The following is an 18,438-nucleotide window of genomic DNA, read 5'->3' as shown; positions in this document are numbered from 1 at the left end:
GGAATCTTGGACACATCATCTAAACCCTCTAGGCTTTATGGTTCTTATCTTAAAAATAAGAAGATTGTACTAGATTATCTCCAGGGTATCTTTAATCTCTGAAATTCTATAAATCTAAAATGTTTAGCTGCTATGTTTGGAAACAAGAAGCTAGGAGGAAAAGGACATCTCATTATAAATATGAAAGTTCTAATAGTTAATAACAGTGTATAGTATAAAATTTTCAGTTTCTTATGTCAAACTGTAGAGAAATAATAGAGTAAAAAAGTGAGTGTCTCTTCACTACCCACTTCATTCTGCTCTCTTTCCACTTTGATGTGATTATCACTTCTCTCCCTTCCCATTCCTATTACAAGCATCCCTGCAGAACTTCTCCCCAGTTAACATTGTCCTGGTTTAAGCCTCTTGTTTCACTTTTTAAAAATATGTAGCATACATAAAGAACCCTTAACTGAATTTTCACAAAGTGAACACACCTATCACCCAAAGCAAGAATAAAAAGCCCCTTTTATGCTTTCTTCCTCAATGTCTTGGAGAAAATTCTGCATGTATGTTGCAAAGATATCATTGTTTCATGATGACATATTTTATTTACAGACTTACGATAGTATTCTTTAATTTCAGTTGGAAAACTGATAATGTATGAAATACTTAATTTTTAAAGTCACTTTTCCTATATCTGGAGCTAGTTATTTTAAATGGTAGTGCTGCATAGTCTGCTCATATTTCAACAGTAGTTCCTTTTGCAAACATTTCCAGTACAACCACTATGTAAGGGTTACTGGGTATACAGAGATAAAGCAGGTCTTCAAGGAACTCCAGGTCTTAGGTGGGTATATGGGAAAAGACAAGGGTTATAGGCAAGACGAGAATACATGCAATTACAATAGCAGATTTACTTTTATCAGACTGGAGATCTTCTATTATTTTCTCATATGAATAATTTAGGAGACGGAAAAGACAACATTAACACTGGCAGTCAGTCATGTCCATTCTACGTATGTAGAAAACGGGCTAACAGTTGAAATCTTCTCAGTGACTTGGAGTGTCCTTATTTTCCCCCATGTAATTTTTTTCTTTATTATAAAAGAAAATTGAGACTTGCCATTAACCTGTTTACTGTTAATGTAGAAATTTTCTGTTAGGGCTGGTGACTGGAAATTTTCTGTGTCCCTTTCTTTATGTTTGAAAAGGTTAAGTTTACTTCTTTTATTTTAGTCAATTTAATGTCCTCTTTTGCTCCGTCTTTTCCACAGACATTAATTGTAAACCTTCATGTAATAGGCAGAGTACTAGCTAGGTACTAGGATTATAGAAAACCTCCTTAAATTTTTTTCTTATGGTGTAGGAGTCAAGTAATGGCTGCTCAAAGCACATGTGAGACGTTTTCTGACAGAACCAGGTGCTATGACAAAATATAACACAAACATCAGACTCAGATTTGGGGCTTGAGTCTTCCGAAATAAGCTGATCTTGAGTTCAAAACAGGGAAGGATGTATAGGGATGATACAAAGTAATCTTTTCTGTTCTCTTTAGCCTTCACAGTAGTTCTACAAAGTCATGGGGTTTCATTCATTTTGAAAGCAGATGCTACTTTTCCTATATTTCAGTCCTCTACCTTAATCTATTTTAGTTGTTAATAGTAAGTAAAGCATATTTTTTCAAAATATAAAGTATTAATTTTAGTTAAGGGGAAGATTTTCAGTTGAAAATTTCTGAAGAAAGTGTTGTTAGACTATATACATTCCTATACTGAATTTCTGCTTATACTTGGTCATCTGGTGTTTATATTTAAAGACAATTTCTATAGCACCCATGGAATTGCTGTCTGGAGCAGGAGGCTATGCTCCATATATTTCAGGGCTAGTTGCTGATGTCTTCTCTAGATCTTTAGAATTTTAGACCTTGTCACTTCCACTCTCACAGAAACCCCTGCTTCTTTGGGCACTCGTGTCATCTGAACACCACACCTCATAACCTTCTTCATCCGCAGACCATTGAGGATATTCTTCCTTTTTTAGTGGGATCCTTGCTCCTGCCTGGGTTACTTCTGTGATTTATCCATAACGTTTCCTTGGCATTTTATTGATTTTTCTCATCTTTAGTGATTGACTTTTTTTTCTACTTTAGCACTCAGTGTCATGGCCCAGATTCTGTTGCTTGTCGCCTAGAACTCATTACTTCTGAAGTTATCAATTCAGGTTGATCACTGAACATACGACTTCCCCTATTTCATGTTTCTTAATCCTCTGCTTCCAGTTTATCTTCAACAGAATTTCCAATTCATATAATTTCTTTACCAATCCCTTCCTAAATTGATTTTTTTGCCTCTTCATCATGTTATCAGTCTTAAACCTTTCTCTTGCCAAGGTTCTCTTAATTCTTCCCAACTCTCTTTTTGTCAAACCCACCTGACAAAATCTTAACTCTGCATTTTCCAACTGAGCACTACTGAATTAAAAAAAAAAAAAAAAGTCACATAGGCAGTAACAAGTACACAAGTTTATTGTTACCAGCCTCAAATGGGCCCGCATAGTTATGCTGTAATTCTGTTTTTTCTAGTCTTCTCATTTTTTACACAGTTTTTTTTGGACATTCACCACTGTCCTCATATCTCCAGCCTTCCACTCTCAGAAGATAACTTGGTATTTCATTTCACAGAGAAATTGGAAATCCTCAGATGAGAACCCCCACAATGTTCTTGCCACGAAACATACAAACTTATTTACATCTGCACTCACTCTGTTTTATTTGTTTGTTCTTACTGTTTATAGCAGGAGGAGTCTTGCTTTCAAGGAGTGGAAAAACCACATGCCTTTAGAAACCAAGTGGATAATGTAAATATATGAAGCAGTAGGGTAAGGAATAATTCTGTGGCTTATAACAAAGTGATAAGAGCTATCTAAAGACATCAAGTTTAAGTTTTTAATTATCAGCTGGAAAGAAGCCTGCCACAATGAGCATGTCTGGTGATCCAGGACTAATCTCCACGTTCGAGCTCTGGATCCTATTCCTTGTGGCCTTTTTGGGGCTTCACCCTCCTAAATATACCTGTTTTCTCCCGTGTCCATCCTTTTTTTGCTATTTGTTCTTCCCCGCTAATATTTGAACATTTTCAAGCGTGTCCTATGTTTTAAAACCTTCATTTATCCCTATTTTCTTTCTAGCTACTGTACTTTCTCACTTTTATATTTTAACTAAAGAGAGGGTTGCCCGAGGTTTGATGCTTGACAAAGTTCTGTTGGAGTCCTTATGCTACTCTTTATGAGCTTTGAGACGTCTGTCGTTGCTAAGCCTCAGTTTCCTCATCTGTACAAATGTGGGTAATATTTATACCCAGTCATAACAGTAAGTATTAAGTGAGAGAATGCATATAAAATAGCACAAAACAAAGACATATTTAGTGCGTATTCGGCTATATTTGCTTCAGTCTGTGGCAGTCTTTTTCTGTCCCTATCCCTGAATACTTACTGGGTTTGTTTACTGGGTTTTTTCTCAGGAGTGCTCAGTACCACTGACTACTACTAAGTCTCCCCAAAGCACTCTCTTCTACAGTTGTTTCTGACACACACCCCCAGCTTACCCTTTGTTTCTGTGAGTACTCCCTCAGGTGCCTTATGCTCTTTGTCCTGTGGCCACCTTTTAAATATTTATATTCCTCAGGATTCTGTCTTGGTCTTTGCACAGTTATTAAAGGTGAGCTATCAGTTTGGCTCTAATCTCTCAAGAAGCCAAAGTAAAGAAGAAGCATTATGATACTAATTTATAGTTAATGATTATTTACTATGTCTTAGGCATTTTTATAAGCACTTTACATGTATTACTTAATATAATCAGCACGCTGTGAGGTAGATGAGAACACTGAATACTGAGAGGTAAACCTGCTCAAAGTCTTACTGCAGATAATTCAGTTCTAGACAGTTGACTTCTGGAGCTTGCCTTCCTGACTATAACACTATGCACTGTTCCAAAACTGCTAAGTGGTTAGTAGTATTTAGAAGGGTAAAGCATCCTTCAGGGGAACCCAAGTGTCTTCTGGGACTTCGGCCTGAAATGATGTATGTGATGATCCTTTGGGGAGATGAGAGAGTGTCCTGTTAGGATCCTGTAATAAATACTGTAGTAGCATTGCAGTCTTATGAGGGCCTTCTCAGTAGGAGAACATAATATTATACCAAAACAAAACACACCACACACACACACACACACACACACACACACACACACACACATAGTTTTTCCATAATTGCATTTTTCAAAGAGCCCTTGGATAGCAATTTGGGAGCTAACATTTCAAAGTTATGTTTAATAGTTTAAAAAGGACAAAATCAGTATCTTACTCATCTTTGTATTTACACTGTCTAATCTAGGACCAGTCACACAGCAGTAATTCAGTCAGTATTTGTGGAATGAATGTGGCCACACTTACCTGGTCTGCTACTAAAGAAAGAATGACTTAGAACAGGATGTATTTAACATGACAGGTTCTGAGGGTGAAGTTGACAGTTGCTTGCAAGATCTGATGAGTTCAAAAGGCAGAAATAAGGAGGAAGTCTGTCCCTGTGTCCTGTTTTTCCTCCCCATTTCCATATTTATTTACTCCTTAATTTATACAAAAGCATTTATTTGACTCTTCCTATATATACGAAATACTGTGTAAAGTGATGGAGATCCAGTGGTGAATAAGACAAAGTCCCTGCCCTTAAGATGTTTACGTTCTGGTGAGGTATATAGAAAACTAATCTGATGGTAAGCAAATATTCAGATAATACGCAGCTGTTCAGGCAGTGAGAACAAGCTAGAGGAAGTATGGTGTGTTCAGGAACTTTAGGTCTTCATTAGGGTTGCAGGGTGTATGTGAAGATGAGAAATGGTGAGAAATGAGGTTTGTGGTAAGCCAGGCCAGGTTGCGGTTTTTGACAGTTTTCCCTTCTACCCTTCCCCTATATCTCCATAATTCCTTTCTACTGGTCTGGTGAGTAGAAGGAAGATCAATGGAGAAATATGTTCCAAGTGCCACAAAGTTCCTTTTCTTGCTGAATACCATAACTGATACTGCATGATTAATCTCTTCAGTAACTATTTTTCACTGTGGATATTTGATAATCAGGTGGTCCTTCATCTCTAAGTTGTGAACTGCTCAAGAAGAGGGGCTGTGTTTTTTGTTCGTCTCTGTGTCTTTAGCATCTAATAGTTAACGCAAGCAAAAAAGCTATTTAATGTTGGTAGTCATTTTGTGTATCATTCTGGTAACCAAAGCACAGTTGCCCTATTTTTTCTATGAAAAACAGAGCTCAAGTTTTAAACAAATGAGCTTAACAAAACTACTGGTACTTTAAGATCATCTGTCTTCGAGTAGGGAAAATTACTACACAGAAGAATTGAAGTTTTGGGTTTTTTTTTAATTACAAGGATATTCACAACGTAACAGAAGAACTCAGTAAAAAATTTGGTCAACTATGTTTAGCTTGAAATGTTTTATTATTATTTTGATTTTAGAGTTATGAGGAAGATCGAAGAAATTACTCTGAGCTTCAAATTAGATGTCAACGTTTGGCCTTAGAATTAGCAGACACAAAACAGTTAATTCAGCAAGGGGACTACCGTCTAGAAAACTATGGTAGAGTCAAAAGGTAAGCTGTTAAGATGGCTACTGTAGTTCTCCTTTTTTACATGCATCAAAGTCGCCTGAATTCTTACTGTCTATAGTTTTGACTTTTCCAGAATGTCATATAGTTGGAGTCATACAATATGGGACCTTTTAAAATTGGCTTCTTTCACTTAGTGATGTACGTTTTCTCTGTGTCTTTTCATGGCTTGATAGTTCATTTCTTTTTGCTGCTGAATAATATTTCATTGTCTGGATGTACCATCATTCATGTATTCATTCATCTGATGAAGGACATCTTGGTTGCTTTCAAGTTTTGGACATTCTGTGTAAAGCTGCTGTAAACATCCATGTGCAGGTTTTTGTTTGGACATAAGTTTTTGGCTCCTTTGGTAAATACCAAGGAGCACAATTGTATGGTAAGAGTATTTTTAGTTTTGTAGGAAACCACCAAACTTTCTGTCCCAAAGTGTCTGTACCATTTTGCATTTTTACCAGTAGTGAATGAGAATTCCTGTTGTTTTATGTCTTTGCTAGTATTTGGCATTCTGGATTTTGGCCACACCCATAGGTGTGTAGGGGTATCTCACTGTTGTTTCAATTTGCGTTTTTCTGATGACATAATGTGGAACATCTTTTCAAGTGCTTATTCGCAATCTGTGTATCTTCTTTGGTGAGGTATCTGTTAAGGTCTTTGGCCCATTTTTTAATTGGGTTATTTGTTTTCTTACTGTTGAGTTCTAAAATTCTTTGTATGTTTTGGATAACAGTCCTTATCAGATATGTCTTTAGCAAATATTTTCTCCCAGTCTATGGCTTGTCTTTTCATTCTCTTGACATATACCTTAATCTGCATTGCACAAAAAGCATGTGGTTTTGGCAGTTTGTTGGATTTAGATTGTATTTTTATATCGGCTTTTATTTTATTTGGAAGTTGCTGCTGTCTTTTAAAATACAATATCTTAGAAGATAGAGACCCAGTAAACTCCCATGAGTGTAAATATTTTTTAAATCTCACTTAATGATTATTTTTGTTTTATGAAATCAATTTAAATACTTGTTTTGTCTAAAGTTTTTTTTAGCTATTCCTTCCTGACAAAGGGCGTACACACTTTCAAAAAATAATACTTTGAGAATGTTTCCCAGTGCTACTAAGTAGCTATTGCAAAGAATTTTCCTTTTACTGGAATGTACTTGTCTGTATTTCATACATTAATGAGGCGCTACTTAGTTCTATGTCCCTGGGTACATCTCTTACTATTCTAAGCCAAAATTTTGTCATCCATGAAAGGGCGCTAATACCAATAAATGTACTATAAAAACAAAGACGATCAAATAAAGGAATATTTATGGAAGTATTTATAGGTACATTATTCTAATTGTTTGCTGCTGCCTCTACCTGCACCTAAAATAATTCTTGAAATATAATAGTCACTTAATGAATATTTATTAAATGAATGGACTTTAAAAATTATTTAACAACCTAAGTAAATTCTAAGGTGCAGATTGGTACTCCTGCTCCCAGCATGACTGACGTGCAGTATATGTTATTATGTATATTAATGTCAAAATATGGTAATTATTGGAGCTCGAAATCCGTGACTCTTAAATAAAGCTAGATTTCAAAAGAATCATTTCAAAAGTAAGTAGACTGTGATGGTTAGATAATATTTTGAGTTGGTGTTTTCATGTCCTCTCTACCACTATAAATCTCTAGCAGTAATAGCTAAAAGGTGAAAAGAGAAAACTAAAAAGCCTAATCATCAGAATAATCAGCATGGCCGTGAATGAAGGATAAATGAGCCAAGATGTGTCATGAGTTGGTAATTATTGAAGCTGGGTGATGAGAGCAGGGCGTTCATTATATTATGTCTATTTATATGTATGTTTTATTTTCTATAATGAAAACCTAGGAAGGAAAAACAGCCTTAGTCAAAAATGATAAACATCTTTATGTGCTAGGTATAGAACAGAAAAACAAAACAAGCAAGAGGAGCTCAAACTGAACCCTTTGGTTCACTCAATAGAATAAATAGATAAAAGAAATGTTCTGGTTATAAATATGTAAGATAAACGGGGGGCAATCACTTTTATAAATTCTTATAAATGTGCAAAAAGGAAGCAGGTACATGGATGTTAATCATATCATTATTAGAAAGAGTTTAGATGCTTTTCAACAGCAGAATGGGAAATCAGTTATAATTTATTTCTACTGTGTAATTCAATGTGGCAGTTAAAACCATTAAATTAGATCTGAATGTATCTATATGGATAAGTCAGACACATTATATTTTAGAAAGCATGTCCATAAAATAAAATAATAATTTTTTTTATTTTAAATAATAAAATAATTAAAAATAATTTTTAAATAATAAAATTTTTTATTTTAAAAAGATGTGTCCATCTTTTTTTTTTTTTTAAGCAGTTCATTACTTTCTGGCATAACGTAATTTTCTCAGGTTTATTTTCTAATTTCATTGCCTTAGCCCCTTCTCTAATGAGTCCTGGTTCCTTTTAGTGAGGCATACTATTTAGAAATTATTATTATTTTTTAGAAGATTTTATTTATTTATTTGACAGAGAGAGAGATAGCCAATGAGAGAAGGAACACAAGTAGGGGGGTGGGAGAGGAAGAAGCAGGCTCCCAGCAGGGAGCCTGAGGTGGGGCTCGATCCCAGGATCCTGGGATCACGCCCTGAGCCAAAGGCAGATGCTTAACAACTGAGCCACCCAGGCGCCCCACTATTTAGAAATTAATATTTGGGGGCGCCTGGGTGGCACAGCGGTTAAGCGTCTGCCTTCGGCTCAGGGCGTGATCCCGGCGTTATGGGATCGAGCCCCACATCAGGCTCCTCCGCTATGAGCCTGCTTCTTCCTCTCCCACTCCCCCTGCTTGTGTTCCCTCTCTAGCTGGCTGTCTCTATCCTGTCGAATAAATAAATAAAATCTTTAAAAAAAAAAAGAAATTAATATTTGGATGCTGGTCATTGATACATTGGTCATCGTTTCTAGGCCCTTTCAGTAAAGAGCGGTAATGGAGAGGGAATGGGGAAGATGGCTTAACACGCTAGGGATAAGATCATACTGATACCTCTAGTTCCAATTCAGTGCCATAGTATCTAGTTGAAGGGGCTTCAACTGTCCAAATATGGTACAACTTGAGTATCAAAATGAATATTAACAATAATGAGTTATTATCTATTGACTAGAATAAGAACCCTAAGTGCATGCTAATAATAAAGAGGATTTTTACAGTAGAATGCCAACCAATAAATATATATATATACATGTTACAGTTACCCTTTTGTAACCTTATAATATTATTTGATTCAGAATTATCAGTGGAAGCTAAAACCATTGGGTAAAAGGATATTAGGGAAGAACATATTTTTACAATCTCAAAGTATGTTTCCCATAGGTGACTTATTAATTGTGGAGGGCAAAAAGGTAATTTTGTGTTTGAGTTTTTTGGCAGATACCACCTTAACCAGGTGATCCGGGTTGTTTTCACTACTCACGGGAGATAAGTGACATTATGTGCCTCTTTGAGTACTGAGACTTTACGTACTCTTTATGTGATGTACTAAGGACACATTATCACTTGCGTAGTATCTCTCCCCCAAATGCTTAACCTGAATCCAATTATAGGGAAACATGAGACAAACGAAAATTGAATGACATTCCATAAAACAATTTGCCAGTGCTGTACAAAAAGCCTTTTTCCCCCCCTGCAAATATCCTTTCTGTGTCTTTTACAACGTTAACTAAGGAACTGCTCAGAGTTACAGAAGACTAAAGATACATGACATCCAAATGCAGTGCATGATAATATATTGGATCCTATACAAGGAGGGAAAAATGCCAATTGGGACAATTGACAGAATTGGAAAATGGATTATATATTAGATACTGTATTAGGGCTAATAATACTGTGATTATATAAGAGAATATCTTTAATCTTAGAAAATTCACACCAAATTATTTAGGGATAAAGGGACTTAATGTCTGCATATATCTCTCAAATAGTTAAGGGGAAAAATTGCATGTGAGTGTGTATGTGTCTGTGTGTGTGTGTGTATGTGTGTGTGTGTTCATTCACCTATATGAACAACAGAGAGGGAGAGAATAAATATGACAAAGTATTATTTAGTAAATATTACAAAGTAAATATGATAAAATGTTAACACTTGTTGAGTAAAGTATTTAAGAAAAAACGATATGGAAACACTAAATTTATCATTATATCTAGGTGATGATATAGGAACGTTGAGGAAAATGTAGGCAACTAAGTTTACCTGTAGTGTCTTATCTTTTTAAAAAGCAAAACAAGACTTTAATGCAAATATAGATCAGTGTTAACTCTTGTCAGCTGTGGATAGCAAGATCTTGGATGTTTTGCTATATCATGCTTCATACTTTTTTTTTTTTACGTAAGAAAAATCATAGCAAAAGGAGCATGATCATTACCATGTGAGAATACAAACATTTGCGTGTAAACACACAAAACATTTAAAGTAATATGTACCAAAATATTGATACTGTCCGTTATCTTTAGTTAGTGGGTTTATGGGTGATTGTTATTTTATAATTTGTGCTTTGCTCACTTTTCTTCAATAAACATAACTTTGTTAACCAGAAGAAAAATATTTTTCTAAACCAGTTATTGAAAATCTAACTAAAAGAAAAACTATTCTTAACAGCCATCAGCATGGAAACACCAGGTAGGTAGATGACAGAAAGTACAAAGAAACTGATTCTGACTGGACAGGATAGATTTAGAGTTAGTAAGTCTATTTTTCTGCTCACTTTGTAAGATACCTGTTGTAGGTTTGTTCCAATTCTTAGTTTTACTGTTTTGGGTTAAGAGCTTATCCGGAAATGGAAATTAGAATCCCTGGATAATCATAAACAATTTGTGAATCAAATAGTCACAAGAATGCCTCCTCGTGTATCTGCTATGCAATCTGAGTGATGAGTTAAGGGCTTTTTGACGCTAACTGAACTGAAAGCCTAGAGCCATATATAAATTCTTTAAAAGTTTTGACTTCAAGATAAGATTGATGATGATTAGTGAAAAGATACCAGAGTGTACCTTAGAAGGTTTTATTATGTATTTTACTGGCCAGTGTAGTTTACATACTTGTTTTTTAAGGATAATAAATGTATATTTATATATCTGAACAGTCTTGAACGGAGAGTCTCCTAAATTTGAAAAGCAGGTACTTTATTGTTCGTTGAATGACACTAAAGCCCCGCTGCTGGTATCTCTGTTCAGTTTCCTGAAATACAGTCAATCGTTTTCAATGTTCATTGTAAAATGGGAAAAATAAATAAACTGGGATATAAAATATATGTATGTATTTGAATTTTATTTTAGTAAAAATAAACAAGTGTATTTGAATTTTATAGCGAGCGTGATGCACTTGAACAGGAAATAATTGAGTTAAGGAGAAAACATGAAATACTTGAAGCCTCTCACATAACGCAAGCTAAAGAAAGAAGTGAATTATCAAAAGAGGTAAGCTTGTAGAGTCACATGTATTTTATCTACAGTGATTGTGGACACAGCCCAAGGCAGGATTGTGGGAGGGACATTTTTCCTTTTTGATGTAGTTAACAGAAAAAGGGACTTCAGTAGCTCTGTTTGGATGGAAAGTTGCAAAGTAAAAATTAGCCGTTTTTATGTGGTAAGTAAAAGCCCAAGTGAAAGAAAATAATACAGTAAACCTTGAAAAGTAAGAGGAATTTGCTTTGGACACTGTCTGTCTCTGCACCTATGTAGGTAACCACCTTACAGCAGACTGTTACTTTACTGCAAAAAGATAAAGACTATCTCAATCGCCAAAACATGGAGCTTAGTGTTCGCTGTGCCCATGAAGAAGACCGCCTTGAAAGACTTCAGTTTCAACTTGAAGAAACCAAAAAGGCTAGAGAAGAGATGTATGAAAAATATGTAACATCCAGGCAAGATTTACATTATTTTTCACATAAAATACATATAAATTAACACCAGCTTCTTTTGAGGGAAACTCTTAGCTTTGGGAAAGAACAACGATTTTTTTTTTAAGGTATCTAGGACTATATTAAGATAATAGTTCATTTTGTTTCCTTGTACTATATTCTTATCCTAGTTGGCTTTTTTTCTTAAGCCATAGTGGGTTTTTTCCCCCAATAATGAAAAGCCTATTTCTTTTAGGTCAGTGTATAGATGCTATAACTACTGTGTTTTCTTATGACATAATCTTTTTAATTCCCTATAACTAAGATCTCTATATAAGTGTTTTTTTTTAAAGAAAGTGCGTAAGTATCTCCATAGAAGTATCTTTTTGAAAAAAAATCTAATCGTGCAGAGCCTAGCCAAGCTGACTTTTTCCTGACTGTGTAAACATAAGAGAAGAATGAGGGGAGAGCATTGCATATAAGCTCTGGAATCAGACTCATGTCTTTCAATCCTGTCTTTTCTCTTCAACTAGATGTATAAGCTATTAGGGTTCCTTTATGCTAATAGCCCTTATAATCCTTGAGATACTTATTTTTATCAGCACATCAAAAATTAAAACAAATTTAAAATTTTATTCTTTAACATTTCGCACATTCATAACTTTTTCCCTAGCCTGTGGTATTTTTCATCAGTTTGTGCTCCTGCTAATGGCCTAGGTGATGTTCTGTGACTTTGCTAAGAGATCACAGTGGTTATGGTTGTTGTGCTTAGAAGGAAGGTTTTATAAGGAGTCAATTAGAGGCATTTGGTTTTGTTTTTAATTGTATTTGTATCCCAACATGTACCACACCAGATTATTTTTAAATGAAGAGCATTCCATATGCATCAGTTTTCAAGTCTCTGGTCATATGCATTGAAAACTACTAGTAAAATATTTTTGAAGATTAATGGTTATTCAACATGAATTAACATTTTATATAGTAATTAAGCCTTTTGGGCAATATATCTAACAGCTGTGTTTTTCAAATAACATTGAATATAGAACATATTCAACATGAGATAATAAATCTTACATGAAGGGCAAAAATACATTTCTTTTACAAAAGCAAATTTCATGGATATTACTTTTGACTCCTTGCAGAGATCATTATAAAACAGAATATGAAAATAAGCTACATGATGAATTGGAACAAATCAGATTGAAAACCAGTCAAGAAATTGATCAACTTCGAAGTGCCTCTCGGGAAATGTATGAACGGGAAAACAGGTATTTAAAAAAAAGGAAATTTGTAGGTAAAAGTAGGAAATTTAGGGGCGCCTGGGTGGCTCAGTCGTTAAGCGTCTGCCTTCGGCTCAGGGCGTGATCCTGGCGTTATAGGATCGAGCCCCACATCAGGCTCCTCTGCTATGAGCCTGCTTCTTCCTCTCCCACTCCCCCTGCTTGTGTTCCCTCTCTCGCTGGCTCTCCCTCTCTCTGTCAAATAAATAAATAAAATCTTTAAAAAAAAAAAAAAGTAGGAAATTTATTTCTCTTTGTTTGAAACTTATATTTTATTGAAATTAAAGTATTTCTATGACAATCTCTTTTTTAATTCATTAAAGAATTGTCAAATCTAAATCAAAATATAATGGAACATTAAAGTTCTAAGATCTTTGGTAACTAGCCAGGAATAAGGTTTATGAGACCTTAAGTTAAGCCTCTTCACTCTGGTATTCCCATTATCTCTTCATTACCCTGGTAACTTTTCCTTTTGCCGTTATGGCAGCTTAGATTGAGGACAGAGATAGAAGGAAATAAGAGATACCAATAGTTCTTCCCATAACATGCCAATGATTTCTCTAAGAAATTTTTAAAAACTAGAATGATAATATGAAATATTACATATGCCTCATTTATCTGCTGGCCCCGACAGATGTTTTATTAGATAATCTTGAAGATGATCATTTTTATGCATTTTAATCACTTTTAGATTAGTATATATTAGATTCCCTAGCTGGTGATGGGTAGTATTAGGGGCAAATAAATGCTACTTATTTCGATAGCATTTATTTTTATATACTATCATTATATTTCATATGACTTTTGAAAGTTTATATTTCAGTGGGAAAATTATTTTGAAATTGACTTGTCATACTAGTTTATCAGCACTGATTTGAATATATGATATTTTGAAGTTTGTCACCAAGCAGGACTTTAAATCAGACTTAATTCTGTAATTATCACTGTAACATGTTATTCTATTTGAAGTATAGTAGCAAAAAATTTGAGAGTTCCACCCCTCAATTCTGGGGAGAAAATCTCTATTTATGTAGTTGGCCTCTACTGGGGAAAATATGTAAGAACTACATGTGCAGAATTATACTTTGGGTAGAAAAGCAGCAAGAAAACTTTTAAATCACTGTTAAATTGTTATTTTAATAAAACAGATTGAGATTTTTATGGTAATGCTGAAATACTTTTGAGCAGTTAAATAACTGGACAACCACATGCAAAAAAATGAAATTGGACTACTATCTTAACACTATACATAAAAAAAGAACTCAAAATAAAGACTTGAATGTAAGACCTAAAACCATAAACTCCTGGAAGAAAACATAGGCAGTAAGGTTCTCAACACCAGTCTTGGTGATGATTTTTTTAATCTGACACCAAAGCACAGGCAACAAAAGCAAAAATGGCTGTCCAGTTTTCCCAGCACGATTTACTGAAAAGACTCCATTATTTCTGGGCTTTCCCTTCTGTTCCATTTATCTGGGTCTGTTTTTATGCCAGTGCCAATACTGTTTTGATTACTTTTGTTTTGTAATATAATTTGAAAATGATGCCTTCAGTCTTGTTCTTCTTTCTCAAGATTGCTGTGGTTATTCAGGAAATCTTGGGGTTCCATACACGTTTAGGATTTTTGTTCTAGTTCTGTGAAGAATGCCATTGGAATTTTTATAGGGATTTCATTGAATCTCTAGATCGCTTTGGGTGAAATGGACACTTCACCAATCCTTCTGTGCATGATCATGAAATTTCTTTCCATTTATTTGTGTCTTTATTTTCTTCAATCAATTAAAGAAGACAGAAAAGTATATATTTAAATGTACATTTATAAGTAATTACAAATTAAATACCTGTTTAACTACCATCCAAATCAAGAAGTCAGTGTCAGTATCACAGAAATGTCCTTGAGAGCTTCCTGCTTAACTTCTTCCTTCCGTAAAGGTAACTACTATTTTGATTTTTATGCTAATAACTTTCTTGCTTTTCCTTATACTTCTGTTATCTAAATTACCAGTAAGTGTGTACCTCAGAAGTATAGTTTAGTTTTTCATATTATATTAGTGTCACAAAATGGGATCATGCTATATATATTCTTTTGTGGCTTTGTGTGATTCTTCATATAGCCTTATGATTTTAAGATTCATATGCTGTTGCATTTAGCTCTTCATGGTCATAAGTGAAGTATGCCATTTTTATGAATTCATCCTTAGGACAGCAAGGACGTTAGGAGATTAGAGAGACATGCATACAGAGAGATTAAAAAATTATAAAGAATTTCTTCCATCTTTTTCAAAATTTTGGTTAGTCCCAACCCTGTATTAGGTAAGAAGGACCCTGTACCTTGTGGTTATTTGTTCTTAAGGTTCAAAATGCAGACCAAAAGAAGAGGAATAAGCCTACTATATGCTAAGGTTAATGTTCAAAATTTTTCATTTGAGCTCTCCAAGCAGCATATCCACTTATTGAGCAAATATTTATTGGGATCCACCATATGCCAGATACATGCCATAGATATAGCAGTGACCTCTGTCTTCACAAAGTTGATTGTCTAGTAGACATAAAGACAATAGAGAAATGGGGCGCCTGGGTGGCACAGTGGTTAAGCCTCTGCCTTCGGCTCAGGGTGTGATCCCAGCGTTCTGGGATCGAGCCCCACATCAGGCTCCTCCGCTATGAGCCTGCTTCTTCCTCTCCCACTCCCCCTGCTTGTGTTTCCTCTCTCGCTGGCTGTCTCTATCTCTGTCGAATAAATAAATAAAATCTTTAAAAAAAAAAGACAATAGAGAAATAATAATTATAAGTATAATGATAATGGAGAAGGTGACAGGAAACACAGGATGAGACCATATAGAATTGGGGAAGACTTCATGACAGAAGAAGTACCCATGCTGATACCTGCATGATGACTAAGAGTAAGACTGAGTTAGGGGAGGGAAGGGAATTGGGGGAATGAATGTCCAGCGTGTACAAAACCTGGAGATTAGACAGTATGAAGCTTTCTGAACAAACTGAAAATAATTCAGTATGGCTAGAGTGTAGACTGAGAGGCAGAGAGTTCTATGAGATAAGAGGGAAACAGAGGTCCAGATCATGCATTTGGACCGTTGTCTAGGTAAGACCAGTGAGGAACAACTGAAAGATTTTAAGAATATGTGTTGTATGATTTGGTTTTATATAAAAAAGAGACTGCTAGGGGTGCCTGAGTGGCTCAGTTGGTTAAACAGCTGATTCTTGATCTTGGCTCAGGTCATGATCTCAGGGTTGTGAGATCGAGCTCTGCGTTGGGCTCCATGCTTGGTGTGGAGCGTGCATGAGATTCTCTCTCTCCCTTTCCATCTGCCCTTCCCCCCCCCCCCCAGACACGCACACTGTGTGTGCATGCTCATTCTCTCTCTCTCTCTCTAAAAAAAAGAAAAAAGTACTCTTTTTTTTTTAGAGAGAGACTGCAATGTGGAGAGACTAGAAAAGTGGAGTATATGGCTATAGACAGAGAGACTACTTTTTGAGGTTGTTTCTGTTATCAGAATGAGAAGTAATGATAAAACTAGATTGGTAGCAATAGAGATGGAGAGTAGTGGGCCAGATTGGAAACCTGTCTAGGAGGTGGAACCAGCAGGATTCAGATTGAATTAGGGAGTGAGAAGATGTTAAGTATGTCATCAGGTTTCTGGATTGAGTAGCTAATGTGGATGGTAATGAGATTTTTAAAACATTAGAAGAAAACAAGGCTTTAATAAGAAAACATGATAAATTTAGCCTTATTTGAAGTTTCTGTGTAATAGGGAAATAGAAAAATTGACTATATAAGGTTCTAAATCTCAAGAGAAATTTTGGACATAAGATAGACCTATGGCATAAGGGATATTATTTCTTTTTTACAAATAAGTACTTTTAGTCCTGTGGCTCAATTCTGTTAGGGATTTTATAGGCTTTTATTGACTGACTTAATAACCTTAAAATTCATGGGATTATTTCAGTGATAACATGCATAATTACTTCCAAATAGTCCACATAACTACATAAACTTTGGTATTATCCCGATTTTTTAGCTTTTGTTCTTTAAAAAAAAAATCCTTTAAAATGCATGATAATATTAGACAAATTAGCTCTTATTCTGTAGGAAGCTTGATACAGGTCAGTTGGGAAACAGCTGACAGAACCATTTCTGGAAGCAGGTGAACTGAAGGCAGATTTCCTTTTCCCCAGTAATATTCTGACTCCATGTGTATATCAAAATGGATACCACCTAACCAGGGCATTCCTGGGACTGGGGCTGCTGCCCTGGCAGCCTCAGCCTGCCCCTATTTGCACAATGACATGGATATTGAAACTAGAGTGGGCAGGTGCCACCAGGTGGTGCTAAACTGCAGCCCAGATCCAAACGGGATTTGAATTGCAGAGACCCCTAAGCCAGCTAGTTGCATAGGCTCACCTTTGTCATTTTATTAACCTCACAGTCATCCAACACTGTATTTATTCTATGTGGCTGAAACTTTTTGAATCACATTTTCTTCATTATGGCAAGATTTAACTGTATTTAGAGCTTATATCTCATTCGTCTTTTACAAAGTAAAAATAAACTATGAATTATTTCTTTTGAAATTTCACAGTATGAGTTACACAGATGAAGTATTTACACTTGCATATTTGTACTTAGTCTCCTTACCTCTCCCCAATCAACATTTTTAGAAGAAAATTAAATGATGATATTAGAGAAATATGTTATGCCTTTGGTTGGCTTTCTATACACTGGAGGGATATTAAGAGAGTGCCTTTTATTTTTTCCTCTTCAATGTGGAAAAGAAAGATAGAACTCCTGCTGTCTGATCTTGGCATCTGCCCCTGTAATCATGCCAGTAGTTTGTGAAGTTAAGGGGTTGAGAGGTAGGGGAAGAGAGTGGAAGAGATAAAGACTTAAGAAAAGGCACAGATAAGCAAAGAAAGAACTTGGGTATTTGGGTACATCAAAAATACTGTAGTTGGGATTATAACATGTAGGTATGCTTTTGCTCAGTCTGTGAATTAACGTTTCTTATCTTCTTCTGTACTTTATATTTGCTTTAAAATCCAATTTGGAGCTGTGTGAAATAATGAGTGAAATTAATTCTAGTGGTGAGGTTTGTTATATAAATAATTTCTTGCTTAGTGGGTATTTTGTGACTGAAATGTACAGACCATCTTACATATTTGGAAGAAGAGCATTATACCCTGAACAGGGAGTATATTATGAAAGAGATTTGGATCAAAAGACTAAACTTAAATTCTGCCTCGGCCACTAAACTAGCTGAGTGAATGTATCACTTAATATCCCTGAAGTTTGAGTTCCTCTTTTATAAAATGAGCCAATAATACTATGTCACAAGGTGTTCTGTAAGGTCTAAATGAGATCATGGATGTGAAAAGTACATTATAAATTTTTAAGCTATGTAAAAATGGTAGTTCTTTTAATACCTTTTATCTGTATGCAGTATTTTAAAATTTTTTCTTTTATCAATTTGTTGTCAGTGTCAGTAAAGTGAGGATTCTATAAAAGTCAACTGAGGGGTTCCTAGCTGGCTCAGTCAGAAGAGTGTACACTGCAGTGCTTGATCTTGGGGTCGTGAGTTCGAGCCCCACAT

General features: G+C 35.2%; 1 protein-coding gene across 5 annotated transcripts in view; it reads left to right on the top strand.

Annotated features, from left to right (window-relative positions):
• The window catches only part of PIBF1 (progesterone immunomodulatory binding factor 1), a 197,859-nt gene that overhangs the window by 33,988 nt on the left and 145,433 nt on the right, over positions 1-18,438 (top strand). For all 5 annotated transcript variants that reach the window (XR_015725925.1, XR_006782073.2, XM_045810903.2 and 2 more), the window contains exons 6-9: positions 5,501-5,634; positions 11,019-11,127; positions 11,392-11,573; positions 12,692-12,817. Coding sequence is in view for 3 of the 5 variants with exons in the window: in XM_045810903.2 (XP_045666859.1) it covers positions 5,501-5,634; positions 11,019-11,127; positions 11,392-11,573; positions 12,692-12,817 (551 nt within the window). In the remaining 2 variants the exon portion in view is untranslated. The remainder of the gene's footprint in view (positions 1-5,500; positions 5,635-11,018; positions 11,128-11,391; positions 11,574-12,691; positions 12,818-18,438) is intronic.

Source organism: Ursus americanus, chromosome 10 (genome assembly GCF_024610735.1).
Source record: "Ursus americanus isolate L20-20 chromosome 10, mUrsAme1.1.p, whole genome shotgun sequence".
NCBI lineage: Eukaryota > Metazoa > Chordata > Mammalia > Carnivora > Ursidae > Ursus > Ursus americanus.
Note: the sequence above shows the minus strand (reverse complement) of the source record. Positions and strands in the feature narration are given on the sequence as shown.